Source organism: Triturus cristatus, chromosome 3_2 (genome assembly GCF_964204655.1).
Source record: "Triturus cristatus chromosome 3_2, aTriCri1.1, whole genome shotgun sequence".
NCBI classification, from domain to species: Eukaryota; Metazoa; Chordata; class Amphibia; order Caudata; family Salamandridae; genus Triturus; species Triturus cristatus.
In genome coordinates this window covers 1,226,819,139-1,226,837,657 of record NC_140584.1, presented here as the reverse complement: position 1 = coordinate 1,226,837,657, position 18,519 = coordinate 1,226,819,139, and the positions used below count along the sequence as shown (strand labels likewise).

Genomic DNA, 18,519 nt, shown 5'->3' with positions numbered 1-18,519 from the left:
AGTCCAATCGGTTCAATAATAGATTCAAGGTGAATGGAGTTGAGCTAACCGATGGCTAGATCTAAGGTAGCTCCTTTAATGTGAGTAGGGCTGTCACAGATTTGGATTAAGTTAAGGTCTACCAGGAAGGATTTAAGGCTATTGACAGCCACACCATTCATGTTGTTCCAGTGGAGGTTGAACTCTCCCAAGAAGATCTGAGTGCCATGCAGATGTGCGTTAGATGTGATGATATTCATGACCTGTTCTATGAAGGGAAGGTTGTCTCATGGAGGGTGGAAGAACGTGTGCAATTTGCATGGATGATTATTGCTATAAGCCACCTCAATGCACAGGTATTCACAAGACGGCAGGAGAGCCGATTGTGATTGTTTGACTGATAGACTGCTACGATGTATACAAGCGATGCTGCCACCATGTCTGCTAGATCAATCTAACCTAATGGTATCGTAGTTAGGAGTAAGGGTGGGCGTAGTTCGCGAAGTAGCACTTCGCGAAGCTACGCAAAGTGAAGTTCGCACTACGCGAGCTACGCGTAGCACTTCGCGAACTGCGTAGTAACATGTTCGCACTGTGCAAGATGTTGTTTTCAATGATTGCACAGTGCGGACAAGCAACCGGCACTGTGCAATCATTGAAAATGGCATCTTGCACAGTGCGAGCTTTAGTTTTCTGCTGCTCGAGTAGATTTTCACTCGAGCTTCAGCTTTCTCAACGCGAACTGGTAGTTTCTCATCGCGAGCGGTCGCGAGCATACGCGACCACTCGCAATGAGAAACCTGACCTCCTCGCGTTGGGAATCTCGCCGGGAGGTTTATTTTCCATGCTCGCGATCGCCAACTTGCAGTTGCTGATCGCGAACAAGGAAAAAGTCTCGCCGGGATGTCATTTTGCTTGCTCGCGGTCGCCAACTTGACGTTGAGGACCGCGAGCAAGCAAAAAATGACCGCAGCACTACGCAACACTACGCTACGCGTGTTCGCACTGTGCTACGTGCAGTTCGCGTAGTGCGAAGTAGCGCGAACTTCGCAAACTACGCGAGCGTAGCGTAGTGCTTCGCCCAGGCCTAGTTAGGAGGAACTAGTATGTCCAGGATGGGTGCAGATGAGTTGTTTAGCCAGGATTCAGTCAACATTACAATATCAAGTCATGTGTATGGATGTGCACGGATGAGGTCATCAATGTCAGCAGCGTGTCTTACTGCCGATCTGCAGTTGAGAAGCAGGCATTTAAGTTTTGGATTGGAATCCAGTATGCTAGAAAGAGTGGAGATGACCCTCGTAAGTTTGGTCTCATTTAAGGCTCCGGTGTTTACCCTAGATTCCCTGAAAGGGTCCGAAAGAATTGCTTCTATTTGGTGCAAGTTAGTAGAGGTGGCGGATTGTGAAGGATCATATGAGAGTAGGCGGGAAATAATATTTTTGCCAGACAGTGGGTCTTTAAATCTAGAGGGCCACGAGGGGTCATTAGGGTGGGGAGCGGTTTTCCAACTATGGGACAGGGTGCCATTTTTGATGACAACCTAGCTGGTGGGGGGGAGCAGGAAGCATGGTGCCCAAGTTAGATGGGGGCACAAGGTTGAGGCGGTTATTGTTTATGGACCCGCTTAGCTTCAGATTAACGGACAGCTCTGTGGTGACATGTAATAGACTTTGAACCTCTGCATTAAGTTGTTGGAGGCATCTAGTCTAGCTTCCAATGAGGTGTGGTAGATGGTTTTCAAGGCTTGGTGCAGGAGACCCTGCTAAGTGGGAAAACTAGAGGAAGATGGTATCAAAACGCCTTGAAGAGCCTGTGACTGCAAGGTGGGGCGGGATTCAGGGTCTTGGTACTGGGGCTAGGATGGGAAGGTGAGTTAGGGGAAGAGGGGTATGGCGGATATTGACCCAAGGGCAAGTAGGGTAGGTTTGTGCAATAAGTAGGAGGATTAGAGGTGCAGCCTTTGGCAGGGAGGTGGTATTGGAGTCATAGGAGACAAGTTGGTTGCCCAGTTTGTTTGCAATGATTGCACAGTGTGGACAAGGATCCAGCACTGTGCAATCATTGTGAACAGCATTTCCCTACAGCGCTACGCAGTTCACGTAGTTCTACGTGTAGTTCGCGTAGTTCTACGTGTAGCTCACGTAGTGTGAAGTGCACTTTGCGTAGCTACGTTTAGCGCGACTATGCGAACTACGGCCAGGGTTAGTATTGTGGTCCCTAAGTAGAAGCCAAGAGGAGTCGAGGATGAGAAATGGTAAACTTTGAGGAGGCTGGGGAATCTCTGAGGAACTAGCGGCCCCTAGGGAGGGGCAGGATTTAATGCTAGACATTGTGTTCTTAATGTTGGGGAAAATATTGACAAACATGGCTAGGTTGCGGTCAGAGGCTTGGATAAGGATAGTCCCATTTTTGTAAAGGGAGATGGTGGTATCTGCACTATACTCCGGAGAGGGAATCACCGTCACTCTAAGACCATGTGGAGTCTTCATGGAAGTGGAGATCCGGAGCAGTGTGTGAAGGGCCTTCATCCGTTGAGCATGTTGTTTTGTATCAGAGATGAGATCACTTATATTAGCACCTTTTGTAATGGAGAAGAAGGTATCTGAGAGAAGGGTTTCAGGGTGGGATTTAAGTAGTCTATGTTTAAAGCTTTTTGCAGTGTTTTTAGGTCTTGCCTACGCAGCGTGCATGCGCTGCATAGGCAAAAATACCTTTTGTGATCGCTTTGGCTTTTCAGTCAAAAACGTGCACGCGTTCCATTACCTTCAATGGCAACGCGTGCACATCTGGAGATTCACTTGCGGGAGCGCGCGGCACCAAATGGTAGCAATTATCGCTCCTGGCGCAGTTCGCTCTCGCAAGTGAAACGCTTTCACTCGCCCCCTCCTCTCGCCCATCCCCCTACTGCCTCCTTTTAGCTCGAGGAACGCGCTTGTTTTACTGGACGCGGTGTCCGCTTTAGTGTTTGCCTTTTTTATGTCTTCTCTATTTCTAGATTGGGGCAGCCCTCACCGTTTCCCAGCACACACAGCGCTACCTCAAATCTCGGTGTGCAGTAATGAGTTGGTACATGCTTGCAATTTGGTTACTGCTACGTTTTACCCTCTCAAGTGAGTGCAGAGATGACACCTTGCACAATTATGTCCAGAGTTTTCGTTTTAACGTGGTCGTTCACGTTGCAGCCATCCAAATAATGTCATTTTTATTTAAACTACTTACTGAAATACTGATATATCTTTACTCGTTTTACTGGTATGTTAAGCATTGATTGGGTCAGATATTATCAAATAGCACACAGTAAAAATTCTATGTCTCGATTAATGAATATATAATCGCATTTTATTTTTAAACCGGCTCTATAAATAACGATACCCTGTGAATCTTTATATATCGGATGGGATATAATACGAAAATTAAGAATGCTGATCCAAAAGTAGCGCACTTCGATTTTGGTGCTTGAAGGTACTCAAATCTTCACGGCCAACTTTCTATAGGGCATTTTTCATCCGTTACATTTCTGTAGGCTTGACCTGCTTGAATTTGTCAGATGAAAACCCGACCTTTGAACTTTACTGACAAATTTATAATTCGGACATATGTGCAAACAGTGGTTTGCTCTCTGGCCTGTCCCTTCAATCAAGAAAATTCCCTGCTTCCTTGTTCATTTTTTTGAGGCACAGCAGGAGAACAACTTATAAACACCTCAGACAGACAGACACACGCATGGCACTCGGAATCCTCAATACAATTTCAGGTATCTGCATCCTCGAATTTGTGTTCAACACTTTGACATCGTTTGAGAAGTGTGATTGCATGTCTTCACTGTCATAAGGGCAGCAGGTGTAGTGCAAACGAGCTATCACCCGTGTGTAAAGTCAGCTTCAGAAATTAAGAAACAACCCTCAAGTGTTAACTTCAAAATGAATGATAAACTGAATAAACAACGTCAAGGAGCCTTGGACTCAGAGTTTTGCATAAAAAGGATAATTCATAAAAAGCGAGTCTTGTATTACGTAGCCACGGTCCACGGACTGTGCGATGCTTCTGCCCTTTCGAGATGGAGACCTCGGGGACCTTGAGGTCTGCTTGGGTTTGAGCAGAGAGCAGGAAATTATGTACTGTTCTGTTTTGTATACTGGTCAGGAAAATGCAAACAAGAAATGGGGGTGTCATAGAGTGGAGTGCAAAAAGAAGAGGGAAAACGAAAAGAGCAACTTGCTCCATCTAGACTCCCAGGTTTTGGACCAGCACCCCCTCAACATCAGAACTGGTGCAGTCCAAAGATCTACCCCTTCAGTGAGCACAGGCTCTGCTCCCCTCGAACATTCTGCCTGACTGTAAACAATCTTGAATCTTACCTCTGCGCTCCCTCCCTCACTCAAAACTCCATCACACTGCAGCTAGCTTTGTGTTTTATGTTCACCTCCCGGTGGAACTGCTACTGGCCCCAGCTGCAGATAATATGCTGCATGGCTAAATACTTGTAAGGCCCCAAAGGCGAGACCGATTGCATTGCAAATGCTTGTTTGATATGTTACGGGGATATTTAATTGTGAAAGCATTCTGGCCTGATGGCTCCTGATTAGGAGAGATGGAGCTTGAGGGCTTTGTGTCCATGTCAAAGCTAAATTCAGCTAGTGGTATCGAAAGAGTGAATAACTTGGGTAATGGGACCACATAGTGATCGGAGAGGAGGCTTATGAATACAATATACCAGCTAGAGGAGCGCCTATGAAGGGTGTGGACAAAGTGGTGAGTATAGGTTCGAGGCACAGGCCACAGTCCGGATGTGACGGACTCGACCGTGTCAAGGGGCAGGGGGGTAATTGGGGCATCTCCCGGGGCAGAACAATTGCATAAGAGATGGGTGAATTGAAGAGGTCTTCACGGACAAATAAATATTAGAGGTCAGACAGAGAACAGTACAGCTAGCAAATGGATCCGAGTGGGCTGTGGGGGGTGTCTAGGGACAGAGAAGAGGGAAAGGCGAGGCAAGTGATCAAACTGTCCCTATTGACCACCTAGAGAGCTCATATTCAATAATGCTGACTAATCCATTGTGAGGCCATCTATCCTGGGCCATTAAGATAGGAGCCTAGGATTCATCAGCAGATTTTAGGTGCTTGCAATAGGGAATATTGTCCAATTATGAAAAAGGGATCACAAACAAGACATAAGGGAAACCTAAGTGTTCAATAATGTAGTGTTAAGGTAAACTAACCAGTCCAAGATGGCCACCATATGTGGAGGATTGAGCAGTCCTCTTTTCATTTTCATTTCAAACAGTGTAAGGATCAGGGGAACAGAGTACACCTCATCTATTTCTATTAACTGAGTTAGGATCACAAAATGGATGCCATGTGCCGGTAGACACAAAAAGGGCCCTGCGCACAAATGGAGCCATGCAGAAGCAGTCCACACAAGGCAAGAGGTGTGGTGCAGAGGCCATGGTGGATGACTCTGGAACCCGGGGGATCAGGGTTCAGTCCCCGGTGCCGGCAGCAAATCAGCCCAGCACCATGTGACTCTGGGCCATAGCTTTCTTAATCTTCCCGATGGCCCCCAGTGCCTTGACACCCTTGGGAAATTTTTCACACTTTACAAATACTGGACATTCACATTTGGACATTTACAAAATCTCAGGGGAAAATGATGTGAGCCTGAGGATCCTGCATGGCCATCTGGCTCCAGCCTGCCGCAAGCGTGAAGCTCACAGCAGGGGGAGCACAGCAGCATCGGCAATAAATATCAACAACGAACAAATGGAGCTAGCATGGGGTGAGTGCCAGAGTGTCTTGTATTGGGCCATGAGTAGGGATGACAGGAAAGCAACAATCGGGCAACCCCACCTTCACCGAGGTCCCTCCAACTAGCCTCACCAGCCGCAGTAGAAGCAGAGGGAGATACAGCTGTGCATCAGAGAGGTCACACCTCTGTAGGCAGCAGCAGCCTCTCCCAGGCCATTCAGTCCTCAATCCAGCATCGGTGGGATCTGCGGCAGAAAGAGAGAGTCGAGCCACCACAGTCATCATGCTCCTCAGACAGAGAGAGTCGAGCCACCACGGTCAGCATGCTGCTCACAGGGGAAACATTCAGCCCGGGCCGTGCCGTGAGGCAGCGGGGGGATCAGCCGGCAGATCCCAAGCCCCACAATTGAATATTTAAATCCAGTGTCATCCGGGTTAGGATCAGAACGGCAGACTCTGGACTGCACGATCCCACCAGTGAAAGTCAAACCGCAGTCGCCGCTAGACCGCAGGTGAATGAAAGGGCAGATCAAAGACAACAAAATCTAGAGCCCTGATCCAGCGCCAACAGGGGTAGGATCAGGACAGCTGACTCCAGACAACACGGTCCCAGTAGCGGGCAGCAGGAGTAAAGAGGCAGTCCCGAGGGACAATTCTGACCAGTTTAGTTCAGTTCCAGCACAGACATTGGGAGGATGGCGAGGGCATGGGCATGCAAGGGATATACACCCAAAGTTGATCCTTGGGCTCAGGAACTCATAGAGGGAGCTTCCAACTATGGGGCCGATTCCGATCCTGGAAACATTTTCCCCGTACGAATCGTATCCGGATTTTTCCGTACGAATCGTACAAGTACCGTACAAACTGCCAAGTACGATTCGTATGGGAAAAAGTCCATACGAATCGCATTGGGAAAATTCCCCCACACGTCCTCGGGTCGGAAAAAGTGTCCGACACGTCCCCGGACGTTTTTCCGTACAAATGTGAAAACAGAAGTCCGAGCGCGCAAGTACGATCTGTACTGGCCGTCCGATGTTACAACCGTATGGAAAAAACACTGTACGGACCGAACTGCAATACTGCAATAGCAACCATGGAGACATGTGCCCAGCCCCCGTATGTACGCGCCGAACCCCCCCCAGCCCCCGTATGTACGCGCCGAACCACCCCCAGCCCCCGTATGTACGCGCCAAACCCCCCCATCTCCCGCGGATGTTCGCGCCGAACCCCCAGCCCCCCCGCGGATGTTCGTGCCGAACCCGAACCGTGTATGTACGGAGCGTACCCCCACCCCATCAGTGTAGGTACGGAGCGTACCCCTACCCCACCAGTGTAGGTACGGAGCGTACCCCCACCAGTGTATGTACGGAGCGTACCCCCACTAGTGTAGGTACGGAGCGTACCCCACACCAGTGTAGGTACGGTGCGAACCCCCAGCGCGGAGCGCGTACGCTCCGTACCTACACTGGTGGGGGTATGCTCCGTACCTACACTGGTGGGGGTACGCTCCGTACATACACTGGTGGGGGTACGCTCCGTACCTACACTGGTGGGGGTACGCTCCGTACCTACACTGGTGGAGGTACACTCCGTACATACACGGGTGCGGGTTCGGTGCGAACATCCGTGGGGGGGCTGGGGGTTCAGCGCGAGCATCCGCAGGGGCGCTGGGGGTTCGGCGCGAGCATCCGCGGGGGCACTGGGGGGGTTCGGTGCATACATACGGGGGCTGGGGGGGGTTCGGCGCGTACGTACGGGGGCTGGGGGGGGTTCGGCGCGTACTTACGGGGCCTGGGGGGGGATACGGCGCGTACCGGGCCCCCTAATCTGGTCATTTTGCGGCGTACTTCGCTTTCCCGGCACTTTTTGGGTGCCGTAAAAATATTGCCGTCCGGACTGCTGTGGGTACGAATCGTACTTCCTGGTTCATGAAACGCAGCCTGAGTGCGTATCGACGTCACGTCGGAGGTGTCCCGGATCACATTGGTATGCATTTTTCCCTCGGTCGGTGTTTTTTCCGATTCGTACGGAAATGGTGTTTCCGTACGAATCGTACTTGCAAATTCGTAGGGTGTTTTTACCGGGTACGAGTCGGACGGAGAAAACGCTCTGACCGACGGTTCGTACCCGGTTTTTCCAGGATCGGAATCGGCCCCCAAATGTTGGCTTCATACAGCACACACTGTCATAGTAGTTTTTGGACCTGAAGGTACCTAGTTTGTGTGAAGCTGAGCGCTTTGTAATAGGCAGAATGTAATCACTCACAAAGACGTTAGCCAGTAGCTGAAGTGGGCTGACCCATTCCCCAATGCTGTATGCTGAAAAATATGAATGACACAATAACAGACCAATGGATGAACAGAGATGGCTGAAAGACTCAATAAATACGTAAATTATATATATAATCTTAGCATAGTTCTAACTTTTTTCCAAATTTGGGGTGAATCTGTTCAGCCACTTTTTCTACAGTTGCAACAGGGAAAATTGCATTTTAGGACCCCCCTTTTACTAGATCCCTGCTTGATGAATCACCCCAAATACGTCAATGGAAGAAGCTGACGGGGATGATCTTTTTTTTAAACATATGTTTCCCATGGGAATTACCACGGGAGATCAAAGCTTTGGGACCCCACCTTTTTTCAGCCCCACTTGGCTAAAAAGCCAGAAAATATCCAAAAGGAACTGAGGTAAATTGAGTTCAAGATCACTGCCGAAAAACAGCTGAAGGGACATGGAAAGGCCCACTTCAACCGGTAGACAGACAAGTGAGAGGAGCCAAAGTATCCCAAGGCTGGTAAACATCACTGTCACCCCATCTAGAAGAATGGCAGCCAGTCATCTCCACTCAATTACAGGCTTATACCATAAATAGACATAGAAGCCAAACTATACACTTCCTGCATTCTGCCACATTTCCAAGCCTGGGTCAAAAAAGAAATCTTATAGCCTTAAACACAAACAGGCTTCGGGTCAGGTATGGGCACCACTATAAGTTTGTCCACACTTACCATCTTAGCAGAAAAGGCGATACAACAAAAAGCATGTCTATTCACATGTTTCATCAATCTAAAATATGCCTCTTGGTCAGCGAGACATGGGCACAGGTCAAAGTTGGAAATGGCTGAAGGTTCACATCACAAACAATGGCTTGAAACAAGGGTGTGTTTTTTAAGCCCATGTTTATTTCAGCCATACCCGGCCAACTTGAACAGCTTGCTATCACAAGCAGAGAGGTTTCCACCACAAATCGGCACCAGAGATAATCGTGTGCCTGCAATATGCTGAGGACGTGGTCATTCTGAGTCAAACACCTATAGGGCTCCAAAGGTCCATCAATCCATCAGCAGGATATAACGAGCAGAAAAGGCCTAGAATTAAGTTTAAGTGGGACAAAAGTAGTAGACAATCATGGCAGCCCAACTGGCTCCCACAGTAGCAAATGGCCTGGAAATCCTGCATGGAAAGGAAGTGGCCAGGCTAAATTTACTGTAAATGAATGCCTACAAGGCCGTCTTTAGTCTGCCAAAATCATCTTCACCAGTGCAGATTCAGATGAAATTCAGCTTACAAATTCAGGAAATGCAAAGAAAAATGATTTTGGAGAGTTTTGTTGGACATTTCGAGCTTCGGCGAGTGGCTCCCTGAACAGCTTGTACAAGTCGTAAATTGAAGCGCAGATGAAAAGAAAAGTTCAAATGTCTTGGGGAGATACTTAGGATCGGAAATTAAAGACCTCAGGATTAAAGAAGCATGGGGGAGTCCCAAAGACACAGCAGCTTCCTTTCGAATTAGTAACTGCTCAGTAAAGTTTTTGTCTCTCCTACAGGATAAGAAACATTCTTAAAAAGACAACTTGCTTGGACAGTTCTTAATACATACCAGAGCTTGAATCACTGAGCATATCTGAACACAAACTTTTCACGAGTTTTACCCCCATCCTTGGCACTTGCCCAGCTGTCTTGGGACAAAGAAGAAAGCTACTCAAACCAATCTTTGTGTAACTTTGTTTTTGCACCTGCAGGCAAGCCTCAATACCCCTAGCTTGCCAGGGAACAAAATCTTTGAGACTTGAAAATGATCGGCTTGGAAAAAGCTATGATTAAGATGGCTCTGTATGGCGTTCTAAGACAGAAGAGATCATTCAAGCACACAGCACACTCTCACGTTATTGGAAATGTAATGAGGATGTGATGGCCTCCAGCGGGTATCACTCCGGCTCAAGGGTCAGGTAGAGACTAAAAGTTCTATAAAAGAAAAAATATAACATAAATTTGCACAATGTGCATTCACTTCATGCAGCACACTGGAAAAGAACAATGAGCAAAAAACACCATTGTTTCTGAGTCCAGAAAGGCAAAGCACTTTAAACAAATATGGACTGTTCGTTCTTTGCATTTGCACACTGTCTGCCATCGGGGCACCAGCAATAGACTCATTTTTTTAATCCAGATGTTTTATCAGAATGTTTGCAAATTATGATGGGATGATTTAATTACATTTATGGAAATTTTGTGTAATAGTTTCTATTAACTATACATTAATCATACTTACTTACTGAACTGTTTAACACCAAACCAACAAAATCATCCCTTTTTAATTAAAGTTCTACTTTCATTCCATGTTGGGTGTAAATCTCTTCAGAGGTTGTAGGCACAAGCAAAATGTCTTGCAAGAGCTGAAATTACAAATTTTTCCCCCTGCGCGGATCTGCACATGTAATCCAACCCAGACTTTAGCTGACTAGGCTAGGAAATTACAAAATGTTGTGCAAATCTCTCTACCGGGGCAAAGGTTAGAGGGAAATGAAAACAATGCCTTTGCAAAAGAATGTGTTTCTGAACCACAGCTGTTTAGTTATCCACAATTACCTGTCTCTCATCCCAAATACTGATCTGTCCTTTCCAGATGTTTTGACCAGTTTCAAAATACACATTTGTTCATACTGATTTGTTAGCATTCGGGACAATGCTATAATGTCACTCACTCAATGTAAAGCATGTTGTAGATTAGACCTACTTCGAGGAGACAGAGGCCCTGACAGGGCCAGGGTACCCCAGTGGGCCTCATTCACCCTCATGCTGGTCCTAGATTGAGGAGGTAGAGGCCCTGACATGGCCAGGGTACCCCAGTGGGCCTCATTCACCCTCATGCTGGTCCTAGATTGAGGAGGTAGAGGCCCTGACATGGCCAGGGTACCCCAGTGGGCCTCATTCACCCTCATGTTGGTCCTAGATTGAAGAGGTAGAGGCCCTGACATGGCCAGGGTACCCCAGTGGGCCTCATTCACCCTCATGCTGGTCCTAGATTGAGGAGGTAGAGGCCCTGCCATGGCCAGGGTACCCCAGTGGGCCTCATTCACCCTCATGCTGGTCCTAGATTGAGGAGGTAGAGGCCCTGCCATGGCCAGGGTACCCCAGTGGGCCTCATTCACCCTCATGCTGGTCCTAGATTAAGGAGGTAGAGGCTTTGACATGGCCAGGGTACCCCAGTGGGCCTCCTTCACCCTCATGCTTGTCCTAGATTGAGGAGGTAGAGGCCCTGACATGGCCAGGATACCCTAGTGGGCCTCATTCACCCTCATGCTGGTTCTAGATTGTCACCTGCTCTGTATAATCTGCACTGAGGAGATTCAGGTACAGGGTGGGATCCAAGACAAGGTAAGTGATCCAGGGGGTGAGCAGGAACATAAAGAGCAGTCTTTCATGAACCCACAGAGAATCTACCAGGGAAATACTAGTGTAGCAAGTAAAGATATACTCAAGTGCTCTGAGTAAGTCAAAGAAACCTTTGAACCCAACTGACACTTATGTTAAATTGTCTTTTCCTAATTTCAGAATCTTGAAAATGTTGCTGAAGGTTTTGTTCCACCTTCAAGTGCTCTGTCCCTGTTTTGCTATCCGTGAGTGTGTTTCTTTTCTACTTCTGTATTTTAAGATTATTCTGTAAGATATTGTATTTTTCCCTGCTGTGACAGCCATTTCTGGGAAAGTGAGAGAGAGGAGGAGAGAGAGAGAGAGAGAGAGGGGGGAGGGCAGAGTCAGAGAGAGAGAGTGAGCGAGAGAGAGAGGGGTAGAGAGAGAGGGGGAGGGCAGAGTGAGCGAGAGATAGAGAGGGCAGAGTGAGAGAGAGAAAGAAAGGGACAGACACACAGAGAGTGGGAGAGGGAGAGGGAGGGAGGGAGAGAGAGGGGGAGGGCAGAGTGAGAGAGAGAGTGAGAGAGAGAGAGAGCGAGAGAGATAGAGAGGGAGGGCAGAGTGAGAGAGAGAAAGAAAGGGACAGAGGCAGAGAGAGTGGGAGAGAGAGAGCGGGAGGACAGAGAGAGAGAGAGAGGGAGTGAGTGAAAGAGAGGGGGAGGGCAGAGTGAATGAGATGGAGAGAGGGCAGTATGAGAGAGAGAAAGAAAAAGACAGAGACGGAGAGAGTAGGAGAGAGAGAGAAGATTCTAGAGATAGAAAAATAATATAGGAAAAAGCAATAGATTTTATGGGAATAAGGGAAGTAAGAGATATAGAACTTGTGCATTCCTACTAAACGAAGAATTACTTCTGCACAGAGTATCACGTTCTTGATGTGGGAATTATGAAACTAGAACACAAAGCTGCGGATGCCTAGTGCTGCCTAGTGTTTCCCAGAGTTCAGGAGACTGGGCAGATTCAGTGGGACATGCGCAGTTAAGCATCTGAGAGCCCAGATGGCTGGTGTGAGGGGGTGTCTGTGAGGTGTGGTCCCAGAGAAGCCAAGAACCATTTAAAGGCATGTAAAAGCTGCCCATCACTGTCTGTGGTGTACCACCACCAGCACACACACCTACACTGCCTCTTTCTACACAAGTTATGCCAAGGTCTTATTGTTGGTGTAAACAATACTCTGACACCTTCTGAGAGCACCTCTTCACTAAGGCCCTCTGCAGACAATGGTTTACAAGGCAAGCTTCAATCTTCAATGAAAAGCCTGATTCATGCAAGAATCTTGAACCCAACAAGCACTGATGCTGTTTGTTAAAGGCCTTTGTGATTGTTTCAGAGGGGGCATTATTGTATAAAGCCCAGGAATTAGTCTTTCTATCACTTATATCTCACAATTTAATCTACAGAATAAAGACTTGGTTTAGGGGGTAACACAGCTGTCACATGATGTACATGCATTTCTAGGGTGCCCAGAATGTTGTCTAGGTGCATGAAATTAAAATGTAACTTTAGATAAAATGTATTTGTAAAGCACAATCAGAGAGTTCACTCCAAAAGTCCCTCAGTCAATAAAAGGGCTTGCATTCTTTTTCTTCAGCCCAACTGTCAATACATGTATTAATTTTTAACCTTGATTGTTCCAATATTATTGAACTGATTTACACCAAATCACAAAAAGGCAGCTTTATGGCTTAATTCTGATTAGCCTTTTTGGCTTTGGCACTCTATAAAGTTTTCTATGGAAATTGCATGAGAAAATTGCATTTTGGGACCACCCTTGTACTCGGTCCCTACTTGATGGATCACCCCGAAACCTTCAGAGGAAGGAGCTGGGGGGAGGGGGAACTTTTTTCAGGAAAGCTTCATGAATATTTGTAAAGTGACACCAAAGTTATTAGAGAATAAACTCACTTCCTATGAAAAGTCTGACGTAACTGTAAGTATACAGTGGTGACGGCCGCTGTGTAATATATTAATATCCCGGGCAGGAGTAGAATAATGCTAGGGCCTTAAAGAGAATGTCCAGTAGCGGGGCAACATTGTTATTGTAATAGCGTTCAAATTTGTTTTGTTATAATGACCCCATATAAGGGACCAAGGGCCAGATGTATCAAGCCTTTCTCCAGTTTGCAAACAAGCCGATTCTCAGAATGGGAAAAAGCCTTTTGGGATGTGTCATCCCTAAAGACCATTGCAAAATAGAGAATCGCTAAATTTGAGATTCTATATTTTGCAAATGAAATTAAGGACTTGCAAATTGTGATTCCTTAAATGCAATTCTGTAAGGACCAGAAATTTGCTATTTGGCCTTAAGGAATCGCAAATTACCACCAACTTCAAGCTGGTGGTAATTTGTAATTTTGTAGAAAAAATCACTTTTTTACTTTTTATAATGTGCTATATGACGCACATACAAACCCTTAGGGCATGTATGTGCGCAACATGTGCACACATGCATATTTCAGGGATGCAACAGGGTGTCCTTTTGGTACCCTTGCACCCTTGATATTGCATTCTCAAATTGTGATTACCTATTTGGTAATCGCAAATTGCGAATGTCTTTTCATTCATTCCTATGGGCCTCTGGGCCCATAGGGATGAATGGGAAGGTATTCCTTAATTGTGATTCGCAATTTGCGAGTTTCAATTAAGGAATATGTAGGAATAACAATTTTTTTTGTAAATCCTACATACATTGCATTTTGAGATTCTCAAATTGTGAATCGCTAAAAATCACAATTTGAGAATCGCAAATCTCTTTTTTGATACTTATATCTTTAAGTCTTTAAAAGTGGATGTGAGTAGAAAGAGAAGGGTCAGGTATTCCTATGCTGTGAGATGTTTGGTAATTAATTTTGAACCCAGACACCTTAAACTATTTCTCAAGTCAGTTTAGTAATAGAAGTAACTGGGACCTGATTCACAAAGATACATTTACACTTTTGTGTACGTTTGTGTAAGGTTACCATTTTTTTGATATTCACGCACTTAAATTAAACAGTCAGTTTACTAATGTGGAGATTCTGCAGTCAGGGTGGAGAACTCTGCCCGTAAAAATATAGGCCTGTCCTATCCTTTATGTCCCCCCTCCTCCCTGACTGCAGATTATCCACAGTCCTAAACTTACTATTAAATCGGAGTTCGTGAATAGCAAAAAAAATTGTAACTTACACAAAGTGTAATGTTACCTACCTGGGTTTGTATAGAATTGTGGTATACAGTCGCAAAAGGACAGCTTTATAAACTCTATTTTTAGTAGTAAATCCTTTTAGTGCTTGTTTATAATTTATTTTTTAATTAGAGCTTTTTTGAGAAAGTAAAAATCAAGGGCAAGACTAGACACCCTTGTCTTATTTCTCTTTTATTATGGATCTATTGAGAGAGCTTGATTTGGTTTTTATGCAAGATGATGGTTGCGCATAACTGCCAAAGATAAACTCAGATATTGTTAAACCCAGATAAGTTTTCAACAATATGTTTGTCATATAGTGCATATTATGAAGTGTGATATAAATAAATACCATTCAAATTAAAGTATAAATATATTTTGACCATTGAAAGTATTAGATGCAATTGATCATTATATTTGAGCTTTTCAATCAATAAATGAATCAATAAGGGGGTTTATAAAGCGCGCTACTCACCTGTGAGGTTCTCAAGTTGCTGAGGGGGAGGGGTTGCAGCTCTGGATCAGTCGAAAAGCCAGGTCTTGAGGTCCTTCCTGAGCGTGTGTAGGGTCAGGGAGTTCAATGAACTTGGATAAAAACGTTACCAGCCTAATGTTCAAGTGGATGTTGAAGGGATTCAGAGTCACCAGAATGGCCTGTCTGCAAGTCTGTACACTAACAAAATAAAAGGTTCTGTGCAGGAGCTCTCTGCATTCTCTGTAAAGTGTTGTGCACAAAAAAATCTATATGCATAAGGGTTCTTTTCGGGTATTGGAGAGCCTGCAGGTGGAGTCTATGGGCAAACTGAGCCACTTGGGAAAAATGTCCAAGGTTGGAAAAAACCCAAATTAATGGTGCATAAACTTCAATTTAACATATTTGAATAACTTGTTCTCAGAAACACCTGAAGAACCTTTGCATTGTATCTGTTTATCGCCATCCAGGCATGCCTTCACTGTGCTAACGTGCTCTGGTCCTCTCGTTTGCTAACCTTGTGAGCGCTGATGGAAACAAACGTTTTAAACCTGCCTGAGCCAGCTACTGGTTCCACAGATTCCTTGCCTGGTAAATTTATCTAAAGACATGTTCGGGAACCAAAGTTGCAAAGAGTTACTTGTACTGGTTCTGATCTCTTGCCAGTTAAGATTATCCAGGGTACCAGGCCTAGAGGCTCTTAGTTTGTGGCACAACGTAAGAAATACTTGTTGTTTCGCTATTGCTTGATTTAACAGGACAAACTCTAGGTGTACTTGTGTGGGGAAGCCATCCTTGGAAGGTGAAAAACAGATTTGTATATTTTGGCCACCAAAACCAATCAAGAGGCCAGAATTCTTCGCTATCACATTCCACTCCTAAATGGTATTGATTGCAATTGCTTTGTGTTGGAATTGGATTCTTGGTTGGCAGAGATACGCTCTCTGTCCAACAGGAACCACAGTCCTGGTCATGGTAGGTAAGATGCACACTAAAACTTTACCGGTGCTCACCTTCTGGTAGCTAGGCACAGAGCAGTCAGGCTTAACTTAAGAAGCAATGTGTAAAGTATTTGTGCAATACTTCAAACAGCAACACAGCGAAATCACCACAAAAAGACTGCACTCCGGATTAGAAAAATAATTATGATAAAACAAGACTAAAATGACAAAAACCCAACACATAGAAGTCAAGATATGAATTTTTATATAATAAATGCAAAATATCACTTAGAAGAAATAATTGCTTAGATGGGCTATCTGGTCTTGCTGGACATGGGCAAAGTCAAAAGTTCAATCAAACTGCGATGGAGAGCGGGGCAGATACAGGGACACACTTGGGCCCACTGAACCAAAGTGCCTTGATCAAGGATGTCGATGAAGATGCAAGGTGCAGCCAGAGCGATGTGCCGGTGTCGCTCGATGCAGTGGACGAGATGTGTTGATTATTTCAGCACAATTGCAGCAATGTGTCAACTCTGAGTGCGAGGTACTGGTTTCAAACTTGATGTGCAGTTGCTGCTCCTATAGTAGGTGCTGTGTCGATTCTAGAGGTAATGCACTGGCTCCAATTCATGCAACAAGGAGTATGCATTATTTCCAAGTCACACAAAAGTGAAGTTGCACCGAGGATGAGGATGAGTGGGTTCTGGTTGAAGCAGCACTTTATAACAACTTCCAAGTCTTCGAGTCTCTCTGGGTTCAAAGGATGCAGGTCCAGCCCTTCTTACCCAGGCAGGAGCACAGCAGATGGCAGGGCAGCTCAGCAAAGCAAGAGCACAACAAGGCAAGAGTCCTTCCAGCAGCACAGAAAAACATCTTCCCGGCAGAGTGGCACAGGTTCAGATGTGTTCTGAAGTCATGGTGTCAGAAGTTCACTACTTATTCCCAGTTGTGCCTTTAAAATTGGGGGAAACTTCACAGAAAGCTTTGAAGTGCACAACGGTCCTCCGTTCCTGCCCTGGCTCCAGACACACTACAGGGAGGTATCCTGCCCTTAGTGTGGAGACAGGACACTGCCTATTTAAGTGCAAATGTCAGCTCCTCCCTACCATTCTGCCCAGGATGGCTCATTATGATGTGAATGGTGCAGCAGTCACACCTAAGCTCCCTTTGTGTGTGGCTGTCTAGAGGAAATACACAAAGTCCAGCTTTCATTCATGCTGGAGCGGGTTTTATTAGAAAAATTGTATACCCTCTCCATTTGCATGTTTTTCATTAATAAGAATATCTAATTAATAGTAATCGTATTAATGGTTTGCTGTGAAGACTGATCAACCTTACTAACGTAAAGAATACACGTGGGAATTGCATTTGCATGGCTTAATTAATACGTAAACTAAATTTTGTACGCATACTGATCATAGATAATTAAAATATTATATGTTAAATGTTGCTTACGTGATATATTTGTGATCTATGCTTTATAAATGTAAGAATAACCGTCACTAAGTGTTGCTTCTGCTAGATAAATACACACACATATAGTTATTAGCAAGGGGATAACATTTTATTAGTCATTTCCATGTATTAATTACATTTTTGTGTTTCTTTGATTAAGTTGACCATTTGGAGTGGCCACAAAATGGCTGACCTCCCTGTCTGACGACCAGAATCCAAAATGAAAGTCTCTGCGAGGAGTGCGCCTGTGCAAGCATCAGTAGCAGTGGCCTCTCTGTGACCTATGCCAGACTGTACCCACAAAGGACGCCTCGGGTGGAAGTCCAACTTTAGAAAACGGACATTAAAAGATACATTTAACCGGAATAAAAAGAATTACATCTAAAAGAGACATTTAATATGTGGGAACGCTTATGAATAAAATTTGACTGACCAATCAGAGACACTTAAAACTAATATCTGATACTTTTGGAATGTGATTTTACTATAAAAACCCATAGACTAGAGGGGTTGGGAGGAAGCTTTTTGATTTCCTGACGTTATGCTGACGGAGAGGACGGTGACACTGCAGGACAGCTGTTTCCCTGAATCTTTGACGGACTGAAAGATATCGAATGACAAAACGACTAAATCTGACGACATTTGGTCAGAATAGGTAAATATGACGGTCAAGCTGCTAATTGATTTTTGATTTATTTCCATAATTTTAGATAAAGAGAAATTTATTTCACAGAACTGTGTCGGGTCGTTTATTATGTATCATAATTTGTTGTAAAGGTTTTATAGAATTAGAATTACTAAAACCCTGCAGCTAGCTGATCCATTGCATATCCATGGGAGGAGTACCCAAGAGTGAGAAGTTTAGGCCTTCATGAATAGAGAAGGGTAGGTAAGTCTATTGTACATTGGGGATAAGTAGGTACTTTTTTCATTACAGCGAATGGAACAATTTCCTTCTTGGAGAACAGACCAATGGAGAATGAATGTTGGTGTTCTGGGCCCCACCAGTGAATGTAGTGATTGAGTGTGTCTGTGTGATGAATGGTCTTTGGCGAATAGAGGG

At 45.3% G+C, this 18,519-nt stretch overlaps 1 protein-coding gene across 2 annotated transcripts in view; it reads left to right on the top strand.

The window, feature by feature from the left end:
* Window positions 1-18,519, top strand: part of LOC146859519 (CD5 antigen-like) — a 1,224,668-nt gene that overhangs the window by 26,672 nt on the left and 1,179,477 nt on the right. For both annotated transcript variants that reach the window (XM_085650229.1, XM_085650228.1), the window contains one exon: window positions 11,564-11,628. In XM_085650229.1, coding sequence (XP_085506355.1) covers window positions 11,574-11,628 — 55 coding nt within the window. In that variant the 5' untranslated portion in view covers window positions 11,564-11,573. The remainder of the gene's footprint in view (window positions 1-11,563; window positions 11,629-18,519) is intronic.